The 17811-nt window shown below is 51.7% G+C and overlaps 1 protein-coding gene and 1 pseudogene across 1 annotated transcript in view; both read left to right on the forward strand.

Moving 5' to 3' along the window:
- Positions 1-11764, forward strand: part of SLCO2A1 (solute carrier organic anion transporter family member 2A1) — an 87772-nt gene extending 76008 nt beyond the window's left edge. Inside the window, exons 11-14 of the mRNA XM_032266157.1 lie at positions 1797-1960; positions 5749-5813; positions 8636-8759; positions 9642-11764. Coding sequence (XP_032122048.1) covers positions 1797-1960; positions 5749-5813; positions 8636-8759; positions 9642-9762 — 474 coding nt within the window. The 3' untranslated portion in view covers positions 9763-11764. The remainder of the gene's footprint in view (positions 1-1796; positions 1961-5748; positions 5814-8635; positions 8760-9641) is intronic.
- Positions 11765-15635: 3871 nt separating this feature from the next.
- LOC116537910 lies at positions 15636-17572 on the forward strand (annotated as a pseudogene).
- The last annotated feature ends 239 nt before the right edge of the window (positions 17573-17811 follow it).

Consider the following 17811-nt stretch of genomic DNA (forward strand, 5'->3'; position numbering starts at 1 on the left):
AGCAATGAGAAGACTGTGCACTTAGCATAAGCAGAACATGCCTTACTCCCTTAAGCCTATGTGGAGGGATGGGCAAGGCTAGCACTTACTTACCAACCTGCAAGTCTGCTGCCACTGCCACTTCTGCGGGCAAAGGAGCGTGGCTCTCAGCCAGAGGAAGGACAAGGAACTTGGACAAGATGCTCTATGAGTTGCCTTCCAGTTGTGGTAGCTTCTGTGGTTTTCTTATCTTTGTTAACTTACCTCTGAGTCACCTACTTCCAGAAATAATCTTGGCAAGTTTCCCATAACAGCATACGTACCTCCAGACGAAAATCCATTAGCAAAATGCCAAGAAAAAAATCAGTAAATTATAAAGAAAAAAGAATCTCTATTTAAAAAATCCAGACTGAGAAAAGTCACAGCAATATTATATATAACTAACTTTGAATTTCCTGGGAACCAAGTGAAGAGGGTGCATAGTTACCACTGTTGATAGAGGGAAACATACTAGTCCATTAGTTCCAATATTAGCCCGTAACTGCTCAGACACTGAAATGGTCACAGGCTGGGCCATCAGTAAGGTGAAGACCACTGGACAAGGGCAATGACCACGAGAGTTGCACAACAGTATTGAGCCATATGGACTTGCAGAGTGGAGACAGGAGCCGCCTTCTCTGGAGTCCCTTATAGGCAGGAATTGTTCCCAGGCAGGGAGCTCCGGCAAAGGCCTGACAGATTCAGAACTCAGGGAATTCCTCTGTGTTCCCACTGCCCTCCTACTGCTTACGCCTCCCTCTGCGATAAACACACAAACAGCCAGCCAGGCACGATGGCTCATGCCTGTAATCCCAACACTTTGGGAGGCTGAGACAGGTGGATCACCTGAGGTTGGGAGTTCGAGACCAGCCTGGCCAACATGGTGAAACCCCGTCTCTACTAAAAATACAAAAAATTAGCCGGGCGTGGTGATGCGTGCCTGTAATCCCAACTACTCCGGAGGCTGAGGCAGGAGAATCACTTGAACCCGGGAAATGGAGGTTGTGGTGAGCTGAGATCATACCTCCAGCCTGGGCAACAAGAATGAAACTCTAACTCAAAAAATAACAATAATAGGCCTGCATGGTGGCTCATGCCTGTAATCCCAGCACTTTGGGAGGCCAAGGCGGGTGGATCACAAGGTGAGGAATTCGAGACCGGCCTGACCAACATGGTGAAACTGCGTCTTTACTAAAAATGCAAAAATTACTTGGACCTAATACAGGTGGCACATGCCTGTAATCCCAGCTACTCAGGAGGCTGCGGCAGAAGAATCACCTGAACCCAGGAAGCAGAGGTTGCGGTAAACCGAGATCATGTCGCTGCACTCCAGCCTGGGCGACAGAGTGAGACTCCATCTCAAAATAATAATAATAATAATAACAACACCACAAACAGTAAAAACAACAATCTGTAAAACCACCACTGCTGGGCACATGGGGCCTGATCCAAAGGAGAGTCCTCCTGGTTCCCTGGCTCCAAGCTGGGTGGGGGCCTCGCCCAGCAGTGTTCCTGGGCCTCCAGATGCAGGTGTGACTTCTGGAGGAGCCCAGTCCACCCAAGAAGACGGTTTCTGTTGCCCAGTGACAGAGGCGGGACCCCTGGGGCAGCCTGAACCCTCACCTGGCCTCCGCAGCCTCACCCAGCTTCCCTGGGAACCAGATCCAAACACAAAGGTTGAAACCTAAGTATCCAGCAAGAGCTGGTGCAGACGTCTGAAGTGTGTGAAAGTGAAATAATAACAAATTTCCCCCCTTTCCCTCCCTTTCCTCTTCAAGATCTATTTGAACTGCAGCTGTGTGACTGAGGGATCCGCTTCAGCAAAAACGGGATCGTGCCCTGCCCCCTGTGCCCACTTCCTGCTCCCGGCCATCTTCCTCATCTCCTTTGTGTCCCTGATAGCCTGCATCTCCCACAACCCTCTCTACATGATGGTTCTGCGGTGAGTGGCACCCCTGAGGGTCTGGGGCGTGGCTTCTCCTTCCCCACATCGCCCTTTGACTTTGTGCCTAGTTGCCTGTTTCTCATCTCTCCCCCTTTCTGGCCCTCAGAGTCCTTTGAATGACAATGTGCAAGAATCTTTTGCCGAGGGGAAATAGTACTAATGGCAGCAGTGCTGGCAGCCCTGCCAGCATGCTCTGTGCTGAGCTCCTCATTGCAGGGCCTCATTTAGTCCCACAGCGTCCATCCGTGTGACACAGGCCCTGTTGGTGCCTCCACTCTGCACATTGGAGGCTAAATCACTAGCCTAGTATGGCAGAGCCGGTGAATGGCTGAGCCACATGTGGAAGCCAGGCTGCCAACTCCACACTGTGGAAAAACCTATAGGTTTGCTTATTTTTAAATCCTAAAAGAAATGAGAAGAGCAAAGAGAATTTAGTTGGATACATAAAACCAAGGCAGGAAAATGTGGAAAGTTTCAGAGTCTGAGTGAGAGCTATGGAAAAGGATGAAAATGAGAAAATCCTGGTATGCTTGGCTCCAGGACCAAGTCCCCAGGTCAGGAAGGGAGTGGCTGGCCAGGGCTGGAGGGGAGGAGCGGGGTGTCCCGTTACAGCTGGCAGCTGGCAATGAATGCCTCTGAGGTTTTCACTGGGAATGACCCGCTCTTCACCTCCCTGGCTGCAAGGAGAAAACAACATTCATACCAAATTCACCTAACCCAACCCCACTGCCCTCCCTCCTGTCCTCACTCACCTCGAGAGCAGAGAGGGGAAAAACACAGGATTTGCACTCCCGGTGCCAGGATCAAAGTCCCTGCTGTGCCACATACTGGCTGTGGTGGGGTGTTATCTAACCTCACTGAGCCTCGTCTCCTCATTTACGAAATGGTGATAATGATATCCACCTCAAAGGGCTGGTGTCAGGATTGTATGGTAAATTGCTTTGTAAATATAAGGTGTTCTACATATTGGTTAATTATCACTATTACCCAAATAATAATAATAATAATAATAATAATAATAATAATAGCTAGCTCAGTATCTAGGACCTATTTCCCCCAGAAGTCCAGGAGAAAAGGAAGGAGTGGATGCAGCCAGCTGTTGGGATCTGGGATTTTACCCTATTTCCAAATGAGTTATCAAGTTAGCTTGAAGCTATCAAACTACTATTTCAAGGCTGCTGGCAGAAGATGTGAGACTCCTGGGTCAAAGACAAAATACTTTATTACAGCACAGAAAGCAGCACACGACTTAGGGTGTGTCAGTTATCCTTGCCCCCTAAATCCTACAGGCGCGACACACAGAGTCCCAGGTGTACACTTTGCAAGAACACTGAGCATAGAGGAGCCACTGCTTGTATGGTGAGCAGTAAGCAAGGCTGCTCTTGGTCTTGGAGGAAACGGTAACTCATGCCTCAGGGTTGCCCATCACAACCACAACCCTGAGAAATGGTGCAGAAAAACAGTAGTCAGGACCTTGCATTTTTAGCTTACTCAGCAAGAAGCTGTGTAGCCCACAGTGTGTTGCCTCCCCTGACACCACTGTCACCCGCTTCTCTACTGCTCCCCATCCTCTGCATTCAAAGTACAGACACCTTCACGTGAGACTGTGCGGTGGGCTTCCCCTCTTGCACCTTGGGTCAGATGGACCACACTGGACCTTCTAGCCCTGACGTAAAACTACATGAGGCCATGATGAGGACAGGTGACAGGGTAAGGAAATCTCCCTGGCAAGTCCCTACATAGCGGGAAAAGGGCAATCCCTGTCAAATCACCTCCCAGAGGAATACTGTCAAATCCCAGGGAGGAGGAAGTCATGAAGAACAGAGCATCATTTCAAGCACAGGATGGGCTTCTCTAGAAAATCTCTCCTTTCTAGGTTGGGCAGGGGTAGGGGATAGAGAGGAGGCCCCAGGATGCCACAATGAATTAAAGATAAATCCCACTGGGAAAGATGACAGAATGGATGCTATTTAGTGTGAAGGAGAGGCTTAAAGATAAATTTGAAGGCTGGGTGCAGTGCCTCACACCTGTAATCCCAGCACTTTGGGAGGCTGAGGCAGGCAGATCACCTGAGGTCAGGCATTCGAGACTAGCCTGTCCAACATGGTGAAACCCCATCTCTACTAAAAATATAAAAGTTAGCAAGGCATGGTGGCAGGCACCTGTAGTCCCAGCTACTTGGGAGGCTGAGGCAGGAGAATTGCTTGAACCCAGGAGGCAGAGGCTGCAGTGAGCCAAGATTGAGCCACTGTACTCCAAGCCTGAGTGACAGAGCAAGACTCTGTCTCAGGGGAAAAAAAAAAAAAAAAGATGACTTTGTAGGTGACCCAAGCATTATTTGTATGAGTCCTGGCCCCCAATTAGCCATGGGAACACAAGCTGGAAGTGAAGGCTGGCTGAAAATGTGGAAGGAGAAAAAGTGGTCAGAAAGCCAGCTTTCCTTCAGGGCCAGATGGGACAGCGACTAGAAGGGGCACAAGATCTCAATCAAAAGTCAAATTGGGGTGTCCAAGTCCCATTCACTGAGAATCTAGGTGAGTCTGCCCAGGGCAAGGGCCAAGACAAGGCAGGCATTTATTGTGAACTGGACCACTAGAGGGACCTGTAAACACAACAAGATTTGAGACACTTTGCATCGGGGGTCCCAAGGGGTACCTCTTCCCCTGTCTATTCCCCAGTGAGTACTTCTCTCACTGGGCCATCCCTCAGGGGGCCGGAAAAAGGTCCCTTTCCAGTTTGCTAGCAGAACTGTGATGGTGGTGGTGACACAAACCATGTGTAGAGACCTGGGGATTACTTCTGAGTGCCCTTCCTCACTGTCCCCTTAGTACCGAAGGCTCTTCCCGACAAGCGCCCACTGGGAGTGTGTGTGCTCAGAGAACAGAGAGTCCTGGAGTCAAGTCACTCATCAGGTGCCTCTGCTGGGCAGCTTCTGGCTCTCCACCCTGTGTGGGGGTGTCCTCCCTCTCTCTACTCCTCAGCTGGAATGGCAGAGCTGTCCCCAGCTCTCTCTGAATCTCCTTCCTCAGCCAAACACATTTTCCTCTCTTGGAGGAAGAGGGTTAGGGGCAGGACCAGCTACTTAATTTGCAGGATCTAGGGCAAATGAAAATGTAAAGCCCCTGGCTCAAAAATTAAGAATTTCCAGACAGCCGCAGCAGAGCATTAAAGCCAAACATGGGACCTTTCTGAGGGTGGAGTTGTATGTACACACCCACAGAGCTGGCCCAGAGTAGGGAATTCTTTTAGCTGTGCACAGAAGCTGCAGCCCAAGGGCCCTAATTGCACTTTGCAGCAGGGCTGTCTTTTACTGGTATAAGACACTCTGTGGGAGTTGTTCAGACCTGCTGCTGTCAACATACCCACAGCATCCTTCTCTCCGCTCCTAGTCTCTGCTGCCCTCTGCCTCTTGAAGGGAGGTCTGGGCAGCCCTGAAAATCAAACAGACCAGTGGTTCTCAGTGGTACATCATCAGAATCTCCTGGAGGTAAAATACAGATTGCTGGGCCCCACCCCCAGACTTTCTGACTCAGTAAGTCTGGGGTGGGCCTGAAAATCTGCATATCTAGCGAGTGCCCAGGGAATGCTGATGATCCAGGGCCCACACTTTGAGAACCACCAATGTGAAGAACTAGAGCATTCAGCCCAGGTGAACCCAGTCGCCAGAGGGCTTGTCAGGCCACATGAGGGCCAGTTCTGACCTGCTCCGAGGCTGGCTGCCCCTGACCCAAGGGATCATGCCACCCTCAATCTGCCTGCTGCTGATTTCCTGTCTGTCTTTCCAGTGTGGTGAACCAGGAGGAAAAGTCATTTGCCATTGGGGTGCAATTCTTGCTGATGCGCTTGCTGGGTAAGTGTCTAAGACCCCTCTTTCCAAAAAGCTGCCCTAGGCGATGGGACATCTGAAGGCTCTGGGTGCAGAGTAGCGATGGAGGAAGCACCATCTCATCATGGCAAAGAGAAGCTCTGCGTAATCAACGGCAGATGCCAAAACCCCACGTGGACGGTTTCCCAGGTTGCTTGAGGTTAGGAAACACTCCATCTATGGCATTCATTCCTAACTATGTAAGAAAAATGAAGAGTGAACACAGCTGAGAATACCTAATAGAGTGTTAAAGGCAGGTGTTTTTAAATCTTTCCCCCAAAACTCACTGTAGGAACAAAACTTTGCATTCCTGCCCAGCCAGAGCAGCCGCCAAGTGCAGCCCTGGCTCCTTTCCATTTTACAAAATTCACTCCTCCTGAAGGTATTCAGCAAAAGTTTCTTCCACCAGGGGCCCTCTGCTGATGAGTCCTGCTCACCCTGAAGCAGTCCAGAGCCCACCAGAGGAATGGAGCTGTGCACAAGTGATCAGCAGTGCCACAGGGGAGGGCGAGCAGCTTGAGGAGGGAGCAGGGAACCCCCACCTCACCTGGGGTGCCTGGTCTGAGGCCTGGGGCACAAAGCAGGCCCATTCCTGAACTGCTCACACTGGCTGTTCCTTCTTTTTTTTGTTTTTGTTTTTTGAGACAGAGTCTCAGTCTGTTGCCCAGGCTGGAGTGCAGTGGCAGGATCTCAGCTCACTGCAACCTCCACCTCCCTGGTTCAAGCAATTATTGGCCTCAGCCTCCTAAGCAGCTGGGATTATAGGCACCCACCACCACGCCAGGCTAATTTTGGTATTTTTAGTACAGACGGGGTTTCACCATTCTGACCAGGCTGGTCTTGAACTCCTGACCTTGTAATCTACCTGCCTTGGCCTCCCAAAGCATTGGGATTACAGGCGTGAGCCACCGTGCCCAGACGGCTGTTCCTTCTTGACACATCCATGCGCTAGACTTAAGGCAGTAATAGAGACATCTTAGTAATGACAGGCACACAGAAGTAAAGGGACCTAATTGAACTGAGGATGTATTAATTAAGGGTGCAAACTACAGAGGGGAATATGGAGACTCCAGCAAGAGGAAGTTCAGTTACTATCAGTGTTGTTTCTGACCATAAATGCTGAAATCGTGTATAGCCCACTGTGCGTCATTACCCAGGGGCCAGTTCTACACTGCACCCTGCAGTGGCTTCCATCCCCATTTTAGGATGTGTTGGTGATGTCCCTCCTGGGGCCAGCTGAGCGGGAGCCCTTGCAGAGCCCAATCCAACCCCAGGTTGGGAGAAGTGTTTGGGTGATGGGAAAGAACCAGCTTTTTCAGTGGGATTTCTTGTTCCTCTAGTCCCTGCTGAACTCCTTCAAGCCCCTTCAGACCCTGTTCCTCCTGCCTGCATTATAAACACAGAGGACGCAGGGCAGCAGAATCTACCTGTCCTCCCAGCAGAGGCTCCATCATCATCAGAACTACTTATTTACATTTATAATTTAACTTTCTCTAAAAAGTCTGCTGGGAAGGAGACCTCGAATTCCTCTCAGCCCATCCAGCAGCCAGGATAGGCTCTAAAGAACCCTTTCCTGCTTCCTCCATCAACCTCAAAAATGACCTTGAAAACAAGGACTCTCTCACACTGCTCAAAGCACTTGCTGCTTTTGTTTTTCCGTTTGAGCTCAGATAACTCAATGTGGGACCACAGTGAGAAAACCCAGTCCTGGAGAGGTTCCATTTATCACCCAAGAACACAGTCCATTCTTGGGTAGAAAAAGGACTTTCTATTACAGTTTCAAAATTACCCATTGGGATTGGGTTGAAAATGGTTCTGGACTTTGTTTCTATTCAGGGAAGTGTCATATGTCATTCTGGCCAGTTTTCATCCCCCCGTTCTCCTGGAGACCTGGGAGTGGGCAGGATCTGAGTAGAGGGGCTTCTTCTTGCAGTTTCCCACTTGGGCAACACCACAGGTGGAATATTGCCTGTCTTTCTTCTGGAAGCAGCTGCTCACAGGGCCGTAACAAAGTCTGGGTGGCTGTTCTCAGCACCGTGGTTCTGAGAATGGGATAGGCCAGCCTCGGTATAAATCCTGGACAAGCCCCTCCCCAGTCCAGTGACTGCCTAGAATTGGAGCTAGTGGTACAGGGCAGGTGGGGCGTCTGGAATATTTAACAGCCAGGAAAGCATAGCCCCTGCTGAGCCAAATCTTAGCACTCAGTTGCTGGGAAGTTTAGGGCCTGGAGCAGAAGCTCTGAGCAGCCAGGTGCTGGGAGGTCTGCAGGCGGGTGTTGTCTCATCCAATAGGGCAGCTTGGTGTGGTGGAAGTGTGTGGGACTGGAACCTCCATAAACCAGGGTTCAAAGTCCAGCCTTGACTTCTCTTGGTTGTGTAACAGTGTGCCAGCCTGCAGCCCCTTCCTCTTCACTAAAAAGCGGGCACCCACACCTCGGGGCCAGTGCGAGGATCTGAGATCGATGCCTCTAGAGCCTCCCGCCACACAGTGGAGGCCCGTGTATCTCCACTCTGAGCTGATCTCAGGAGAACTATGTTGGGTGTCTGAGCTGGCATCAAGGAGACCCCGGTGACTCACTCTGCCTGGAAAGGATGGCCCAGGTCCCTTTTCTCTTCTAAGGCTTCTGATGAAAGAGAAACTTAGGCTTCACTGAAAGCTATTCTGCTTTCCAGAGTCACTATAAGTCCTATGGGTGTGGCAGAGCCGTTCTCATATACGTGAGCCGTGCAGGGGACTTGGCTCCCACTCCTGCTGGGCACCTCTGCCCACAGCTCCACCTGACCAGGGTTTTCTGAACTCTCTTCCAGCCTGGCTGCCATCTCCAGCCCTCTATGGCCTCACCATTGACCACTCCTGCATCCGGTGGAACTCGCTGTGCTTGGGGAGGCGAGGGGCCTGTGCCTACTACGACAATGACGCTCTCCGAGACAGGTGAGGTCCCAGCACGCAGTGTCCCGGAGCCAGGCCGTGGGCTTTACAGGACAGTAGTCAGGTGTCTGGTAGCTACTGTAGGGTCTGTCGGGCTTCTGGGGAAGAGAACATGAGGGCCTGCCATGCCGTGGACAGGGAGCAGGGGCTACTATAACAGGCATTTCAGGGCTCACAGTGAGATGTTCAGGGGCTTCCATGACCCAAAAGCCCTTGGAAGTGGCAGCAGCAGAAAGAAGGGGTGGGTATGGCTGGAGCCAGAGGAAGAGGCCACGGCTGTGGAACAGTGGAGACCAGCCTGCTGCTGCTCAGAGACAGAGGGGCCGCATCATGGATCCTAGCAGAGGTCCAGGGCGGGAGGAGGGGGAGCAACCTGCCTCAATGGGCCAAGTCCAGCTGCAGCGCCATTGGGTTCTGACCCCTTCTACCTCACCTGCTGTTGTTGTCCTATGACCCAGTAACAGTGGGAAGGTGGGCTTGAGGGGACGAGGCAGGGGCTGGAAATGGTATGGGAGCAGCAGAGAAGGCTGCAAAAGGGACAGGCCAAGAGAGCAGTGAGAAGATGCCCCTCTCCTTCTGACTCTGCTTGGAGGAGAGGACCCTCTGGGGCTGGCTGGGGCAGCTGGGTCCCCTCTGGCCTTCCTCAAGGAGCTGGTGGAGGGATGGCGAGCACCGGATGAGGAGTCCCATGCCTACTCCCTGCCTGCTTCCCTGCAGCTTTGTTCCCTTTTGGGTCAAAGAAATGAGGAAAGTGATCCCCACCTGGATGGTGCCCACACCCTCCATGGGCCAGCGTGGGAATGACGCCACTCTGCCCAGTGGTCCTGGCCCTGGGATCTGGGCTGCAGAGCCTCCCTCACCAGTCCTGTCTCCTCCTGCCCACAGGTACCTGGGCCTGCAGATGGGCTACAAGGCACTGGGCATGCTGCTGCTTTGCTTCATCAGCTGGAGGGTGACGAAGAACAAGGAGTACAATGTGCAGGAGAAGGAGGCAAGCCTCATATGACCCCAGCCCAGGCCACTGCCCTGCTCCAGAGAGTGGACCTTGCCTCTTCCACGCCTGCCTATATTCACTAATGTTAACACGTCATTTCCTTTTTGTATTTTTAAACAAGAAAAAAACCCAGTCCTCATTTGCCTTCCCTACCCCCTCCTCCCAGAGTCCTCCCCATGGTTCCTAAGGGTCCCTGTGCACCTGTGCTGTGTGGGCCGGAGCTGGGGGGCAGAGTCTTCCCTGGCCCCTCAGATGTCCAGCTTACTTCAGTGCTGGGTCCTCCAGCAAGGATGCCACTGAGGCAGCCAGGCCCCTACCAGCCCTGGGGGGAGTCCTAAACAGAGAGACAAAAAGGGTATCTGCCCTCTTTGCCAGGCAGCTCCACTCTCCCACTGACTGCCCGTGCCCTGCAGAGCGGCAGGGGTGAGAGGAAGAAGGGAGTGGCTGAGTTATTAACAGCCAGAGCCACTGGGAGCCTGGGGAGCCTGGCTGTAGCTCTTGCACCTGGGTTTGGCATCAGAACAGACTATGGGAGGGGCTGGCCCCCTCCCCCTCAGATCCTCACATCCTGTACCTAGAGGCCATTCTGGATGCTGCCATGTTGGAAAGTACAGCCTCTGCTCATTACCTGCACGCAGGCACCAGAGCAGGGACTGAGAAGCCCCAAGGATGGGTCATCTAACTGCTGTTCATAGGAACCCTGGACCTTTCTGTCCTTAGATCCTCACGTTTATCACTGTCTTTCTGGGGTACGTTTCAAACCAAGAAAGCTACAGCATAGTGAAGACCCAAGGAAGCCTATGAAATGGTCCCGATGCCCAACCTCCCACCCCTTCAATGTGGAGACAAGACCCCCTCATCTCAGAGTAATGGGAAGAACCTCCCACACCTCCCTGGCAGCAGGTGAGATGGGTTCACGTGCACTTCCCTGTCTGGACTTCAGCCTCTATTCCGAGGAGTAGAGAGGCAGTCTGAGATGTCAGCAAAGCAAGTGATGAAGCGGAGTGGATATCCACTGTCACCAAGCTGGATGGCAAGCTGTGACCCACAAAACAGAGCCAGTAAGGTTGGCTTTTCTGGTTTCAGACACACTCGTACCATCAACATTTTCTCAGCCTCTTCTCACTGTCTCCAGAGAGGTGGGTGCCTGGGTTGAGTGGCACTGCTGCTATGTGATAGAGGTTGAGAGACAGAAGGCAACAAAGGAAGCCATTCTTCAACAAATATGATATTTATTGGAGACTGACTTTGTACAAAGCAGTGCTAATATAGGGTTCTCCACGGAACTTCCCTCAGCTCTTAACTTACTTCATTAGGGCCTCATTTACATTAGGGCCTCCCAAGGTGTGTGCGGTGGGCAGTGTGGGACTGGGAGCATGGGGGTTGGTGAGAACAGGGGAGAGGTGGGGAGAACAAGAAGCCACAGATTGGCATGAAGGATCCTGACCTGACTATCCATGCCATCCACGGCCCCCAGACTGACTCTGCATCCGGCCCTTTGCCAGACAGCTCTGGTTCATCATGTCGTCTGGAGCAACTGGGTGTGGGCTATGGCCATAAATGACCCTTAAGTGCCACTTTTCTTGGAAGACCCCCTCCAGAAGCATACTAGAAGCCACCTCTGAAAAGGCCTCATATGGTGATATGCCAAAATATTTATGTCAATGTCCAAACAATGTCCAATGTCATGAGACTGAAGTCTTTGTGGAAACCACTGTTACAGACAGGCTTATTTCCAAAGCCACCTTATTTCCAAAGATCTCACTCAGGAAGGGGGGCTCCATGCAACCTCAGGGGACAGTTTTAGCATTTGAAATGGTTCTGCTTGGAAAACGATTCCCTGCAACTAACCCTGGTCTTTCCCACGGCAATTTAACAAAATTTGGAAGGCACTGCCTTCAGCTGAGTTCATGAACAATGAATGCCAACCTTCGGATTCTGGAAGATTGGTTGCCCTCCCGAACCTTTATTCTATTATAATATTACTATTAAAATATTCTAATTTTGCTATTGATGTAACTTGGTCACGAATTTATGTTGTCATATAGGTCTGTCAGAGAACAGACAGCACCTGGACCTTATTTTATTTTATTTTTGAGATGGAGTCTCACTCTGTCACCCAGGCTGGAGTGCAGTGGCATAATCTCAGCTCACTGCAACCTCTGCCTCCTGGGTCCAAGTGATTCTCCTGCCTCAGCCTCTCAAGTAGCTGGGATTACAGGCCTGCACCACCACACCTGGCTAATTTTTGTATTTTTAGTAGAGATGGGGTTTCACCATGTTGGCCAGGCTGGTCTTGAACTCCTGACCTCAAGTGATCTGCCCGCCTCTGCCTCCCAAAGTGCTAGGATTACAGGCGTGAGACACTGCACCCTGCCAGCACCTGCATCTTGCAAACAAAGGAAGTTCTCTTGACATAGATCCCAAGGGTCCATGGCCATGGGGATTAGAGGTAATGTAACTGTCAACCCATCAGCCTGGTATCAGGCAGGTACCAGACACGTACCAGACACTGCTTATTCCTTCAGTGAAGTTCTGCTGAGCTCTGAGAAGGCCCGATCACTGCTCTTGAGTTTATATCCGGAAGTGGGATTGGATGCAAACAGCTAAGTCCATGGCACAAAACAGAATTAATATCATAGTCATAATTGATCACACGGTCACAACCAGTGCTACTGCTGCCCAGAAAATCTGTCTTCTCAGATGTCAGCAAGGAATATAATAGTGTCACTTTCATTTCATTTCTAGAGCAAAGCTTAACTAACTTTCTTGAGTGTGAGATGCTCATAGAGGATGTTGTTAAAATGCAAATTCCCAACACCCTCCACCCAGCCAGAGTCTATTTCTGTGGGTCTAAAGGGGACCCAGGAATGGCACTTTTAATGGCCCCCTCATGAGACTGGTGTGGGTGGTTCTCAAACCCTGTGAGGTGGGCTGTCCATGCAGCAGAGCCTGGGGAGGCCCATTTGTGCTTAGACCACTGAGAAATTTACAGGCTCGACAGACCTTTGGTATATTCAAAGGTGAGTGAAGGATAACAAGGTGAAGAGATGCTTGTGAATCTGACTTTTTGGATGGCTGCAACCATGAGTGAGTGGGCATGAAAAACACTCCAAGAGCTCACGTTGATTAGGCTCTTACCAGTACTGAGAGAGACATTCTCACTTCACAAGCTTGGATGTGCAAAAAGAAAAAAATCAGTTATTTCTTTAAATCAGTTAAATCTCATTTCAAACCCCCATCCTGCTGTCTGGCTGGAAATTCGACATCAACCATGCTTGGTCTGCCTCTTAGAGCCATCTGAAGGTCCTTGGATACCTGTGCATTCAAGGGTGCCATCATGGGTCTTGGTCCCTTTCACATTTGAGGCTATTTAATGGCCCTGCTTCTCACCTGGGCCTGGAAACCCTACAAAGCCCAGACCCCAGGGTTAGGGCCACCTCCCTGTATACACTCGCAGCTATGCCCTCCCCCAGCCCCAGTCCTAGGAAGCCCACTTCTCTGCACCACTCCCTCTGCCCACATAATCCAGCCCCTCAAGGGCTGAACAAAAAAGCCAGAAAAGGGCTGGGGCATGGTGGCTCACACCTGTATCTCAGCACTTTGGGAGGCTGAGGCAGGTGGATCACCTGCGGTTGGGAGTTTTTCAAGACCAGCCTGACCAACATGGAGAAAACCCATCTCTACTAAAAATACAAAATTAGGCATGGTGGCATATGCCTGTAATCCCAGCTACTTGGGAGGCTGAGGCAGGAGAATCGCTTGAACCCGGGAGGTGGGAGGTTGTAGTGAGCTGAGATTGAGCCACTGCACTCCAGCCTGGGTGAAAAGAGCGAAACTCTGTCTTTAAAAAAAAAAAAAAAAAAAAAAAAGCCATAAAAGGAAGAGTGTGCAAGAACCTTTTTTATTCCATCCTTCTTTGACCCTTCTTGAAAAAAGAAAGTGCAAATACAGTGATAACTAAATATTGTATCTCCATCAATTATCCTTTGGCCCAAAGCCCCCTGGGGTGATCCTCCATGATGGATGCCCCATTTAAAGGTGAGGCATCTGATCCTGAGAAAGCAACCATCGTGGCCAACTTCACACAGATAGTAACTGGCCAGGCCTGGACTCAAACCAGGCTGTACACCTCTTTCCGGTCCAGCCCAATCTCCCCAGCTGAGTCATTCTGAAGAGTCAGCGTGGACTGAAATGGTGGGGAGGCCCCTCTTTTCCCACTGATGTTCACTGGCCCATGGGAGGGAAGTAGGGGAATCTCTCAAGGGACATTAAGGTTGGTAATGGAGCAGGAGAGCCAGGCAACAGTTCATTTACTTACTTTCTATTTAACTAGCAACATCACAACTATTCATTAAACGGGGCTGCTTTCTCCCTATAGCACCATGAGTTAAAGGAGAGTTGTGGAGGAAAGAGACAAAGAGGGAAGGGTTTTGAGAAGAAAAGGCCTCAGAATCCTGCACACAGACCTTCGAGGGAACAGCCCCATCTGGTGACTGATTAGCAGATTCTTGCTCAAGAAACAAAGCCATATTGTGATTTTCTTCAATCACTCTCAAAGATGGAGAGATACAGTTAAGCTGGAGTCCGAAGCCAGTCAGTATCAAATTGATATTAAAATATTATATTACACACTTCCAGAGAGATCAGCAGTGGCTGTATGTGTGTGTGCTTGTGTGTGTGTGTGTGTGTATACGGGAGATAGAAATCATGCAAATTCAAGAGAAATACATCCTGTCTTTCACAACCACAGGAATTAAATACCTGGAAGAAAGGTCCATCTCCTGCCAATAGCACCAGATACCAGGTTCATTATAACCTTTCATCAGAGATTAAGCATGGAAACAGATCCTGGGCAAGCCCTTGGCAAATCATACATGAGAGGTAGTTTTTCTCCATGACACACCCTGGCCGTTCCTCCATGCTCCCAGCCACATCACGTTCCCAGCCCTGCTACACTTTGACAATAATAACTAAAATGTTCACAGATCTTTAGTTTACCAAGCCATTAATTCATTTAAAACGCTTCTTTAATCCGTAAATCAGTGGGGAGAGGCTTGGCTATGCTGTGGTAACAGACCTCTCTAATCTTAGTCACTTGGCACAACAAAAGATTAGATCTTGCTCACAGAGACCTGCAGTGATCTGGGTGACTCTCAGGGTAGTGGCTCAGTAATGCCCCCTACCTGCTCAGGGCCAGGAGAAATGGCCTCAGAGCCCCCCAACCAGTGTCTCAGTAACTCAGGCTTTTTGGATCCTGAGTTATTCCATTTCATTATAAGCTGCCATGATCAATAAGGCAGGGGAAGGAAGTCCTGGAAGATCCTACACTGCTAAGCAATGCTTTGGTGCAAAGTAACCCTCTTCACTGTGCTCTCAGCCCAGCTGCCACAAAGGTGGGACAGAATATCCTGTGTGCTCAGCAGAAGGAAAGAGCAGATATAGATGCACACTAGAACCCTCTACTGTGGGGAGTGAACCTAGGTGGACACAGCTGCTCATCGGGACACTTAAACCAGTTTTGAGGGGCTGTCAGGGTCAGGAAGCACAGTCTGGAAAGATTTCTCAATGGAGGAAGCACCAGCCGTGGGTCCCTGCAGCTCGGGAGATGATGCCCAGGCAAGGCTGAGGCAGTCTGCAGAGGGCTGGGAAGGTGGGAAAGACGATTTGCTCAGAGGAGGCAGAGATGAGGTGGGGGCTGAGAGAGATGCAGGGTCAAGAATAGAATGGCTTCAGAGGGGAGAGATTTGCAAAGGACCACAGGATGAGGAGGCTGTGGAGCCCAAGAGGACAGCTGATGAGTGAGACCCTGCAGGCGAGGAGGAGATGGGATGACTCTCATGACAGAATCGCACTGGAGTTCCCACCAGTCCTGCGGGGCGGCCATGCCTAGTCCCATCCTGCACATGGAGAAAACGAGACCTCTTCCGGTCATCCCTCACGTCTCCCTTCATGTATGCAGTATGTGATGTGTATAAGGACAAGAGGTGACAAACACATGGCCCCTACCCTTAAAGGACATATAATCCAGAGCTAGGATGAGACCTTAACACAGTGCTCTGAGTTCATTTGCTGAGCAATGGAAGGGGCTTGATCCTAGACATGCAGGAGAGACTGGATTTCAAGAGAGTTGAATATGCTGGGGAAGACTTTCCGGGCAAAGGGAACAAGCAAACGTGTAAAGGTAAGGAAGCAGGAAAACCTGTGCACATTCTGAGAACTCGCTGGCCGAGACCGGTGAAGGAGCACAACAATCAGGCACGAGAGGCAGTCAGACCCACGCTGAGACCGTCCTGGCGGGTCTTGGGGCTGGCTTACACCAGGCGGTGAGGAGTGGGCTCTGCCTGGTCCTGGCTCATATGCCCCTCCGCTCACTCAGGGCCTGAAGGAATGGCCTCAGAGCCCCCGCCAGCCAGGCTCAGGAAGGCATTCCTAGCTCAGAGTACCCTCCTGGAGTCTACACTGGAGAGACTCCTGAGTGGGCCAAGCCACACACCCAGAGGAGCAGAGGCGCAGTCCCCCCGCATAGATTCCGCCCCTGCCCGGCACACCCACGGAGCCCCCACCTTGCCCACCTGGGAGGAACCACCCACTCTGCCCCTGCTCAGGGAGAGGTGGCGGCCGCTGCTCTACCCCCTCCCTCCCTTCCTCTTCCACCTTCTCTGTCTTCTCATCTGGGTGCTGGAACCCAAGTGTGAAACAGAGTCAGAAAGCCTCAGTCTCAAGGCAGAGTGGGGCCGCTCATTTAAAACGGCTTCTGCTCAGGTCCCCTGCATGACTAATCTCTTTCTCTTTGCTCTACAGGTCTATAAATGGGCCATGCAGCAGGCATTCCCTTTTTAAATCCGTAAAATCCCCAAATCCATTAAAAGTGACTTCAGAGGTCCCAGACAGGTACCAACATTTGTTTAAACCTTTGTCCTCGTTACATCTTATGACCGCCAGCTTACAAAAGAGGGACTGGGGTTCTGGGTGAGACACACTCTCCCTTGAGTCCACATTGGCAAGGACAGAGGCAAGTGTCACACAATTCCTCTTTGACCCGACCCGCTTTAAGCCCAGAGTTTCAACAGCTCAGATGTGTTGAAGGCTCAGAATGTACCAGACATCCGAAGGGCTTTACATACATTTGCTCCTCGAATCTTCACGACAGCCCTGTGAGATGCAATTATCATGCCGTTCCACAGACGAGGAAAGCGGCCCAGGGACTGCGGGCTCCGCTCCTTTCCTCTGGCTTCCTCCGAGAAGGCGCGGAGGCCCCCGCCGGGTGGGCGAGGCGGGGTGGGCGGCCCTTCGCGCCCTGGAGTGGCAGTCGGCCACCAGGGGGCGCCGCCCTCCGCCGCGGCTCAGGGAAGCCACCCGCGGCAGCGCCACGCCCGCCCGCCCACGGGACGCCTCTGCGGCCCCACAGAGAGCCGGGCGGGACTCCCACCACCCCGCACAGCCCGCTTCCTCGCCGGGGCGCCCTCGGGCCTGGGGGACTCCCCACGCCCACGGCACGCACGCCTCCCCCTACTCTAGCCACCCCCGAGGGCCGGGGCTGAGCCCACTCGCGCCTGCTCATAGGACACGGCCTCGAGGAGACTTCCTCTCTGCCTCCCCGCGACAAAGCACCGTTTAGTCCGTTTATATTTTCAGCATGAAAGTGTAACACATTAGAGAACAAGGGGAGTAGAGAGTAAGGTGCCACGAGGCACGCACCGAGAGGGCCCGCGGGCACACACGGCTTCCCCAGGCTCTCTGACCGGTGGGCAGGGTGGTCCCCGGACGCACTGTGGGGTCATTCGCACCCAGAAGCTCCCTACAGCGTCACCGGCACCATCTGGGAGCTCAGGGGGCTCAGCCTGCCTCCGTTTGCTCCTTCCTCCGTTTCCCAAAACCTTCACCAGGGCACCTCCTGGGGCCTGTCCTGAGATAGGCGAGCATGTCAGGAAGAAACTGATGTCAGCATTCGGGGCACTGTACACCCTGAGAAGAGGCAGGTACCCATCCCATCACAGACTCACGCACCCAGGCAAGCTGAGCACCAGGCCTGTAAGGGCGAGCAAGACAAACAGAAAG

The sequence above is a fragment of the Sapajus apella genome, unplaced genomic scaffold, assembly GCF_009761245.1.
Source record: "Sapajus apella isolate SASKATOON/1434 unplaced genomic scaffold, GSC_monkey_1.0 scaffold4, whole genome shotgun sequence".
NCBI classification, from domain to species: domain Eukaryota; kingdom Metazoa; phylum Chordata; class Mammalia; order Primates; family Cebidae; genus Sapajus; species Sapajus apella.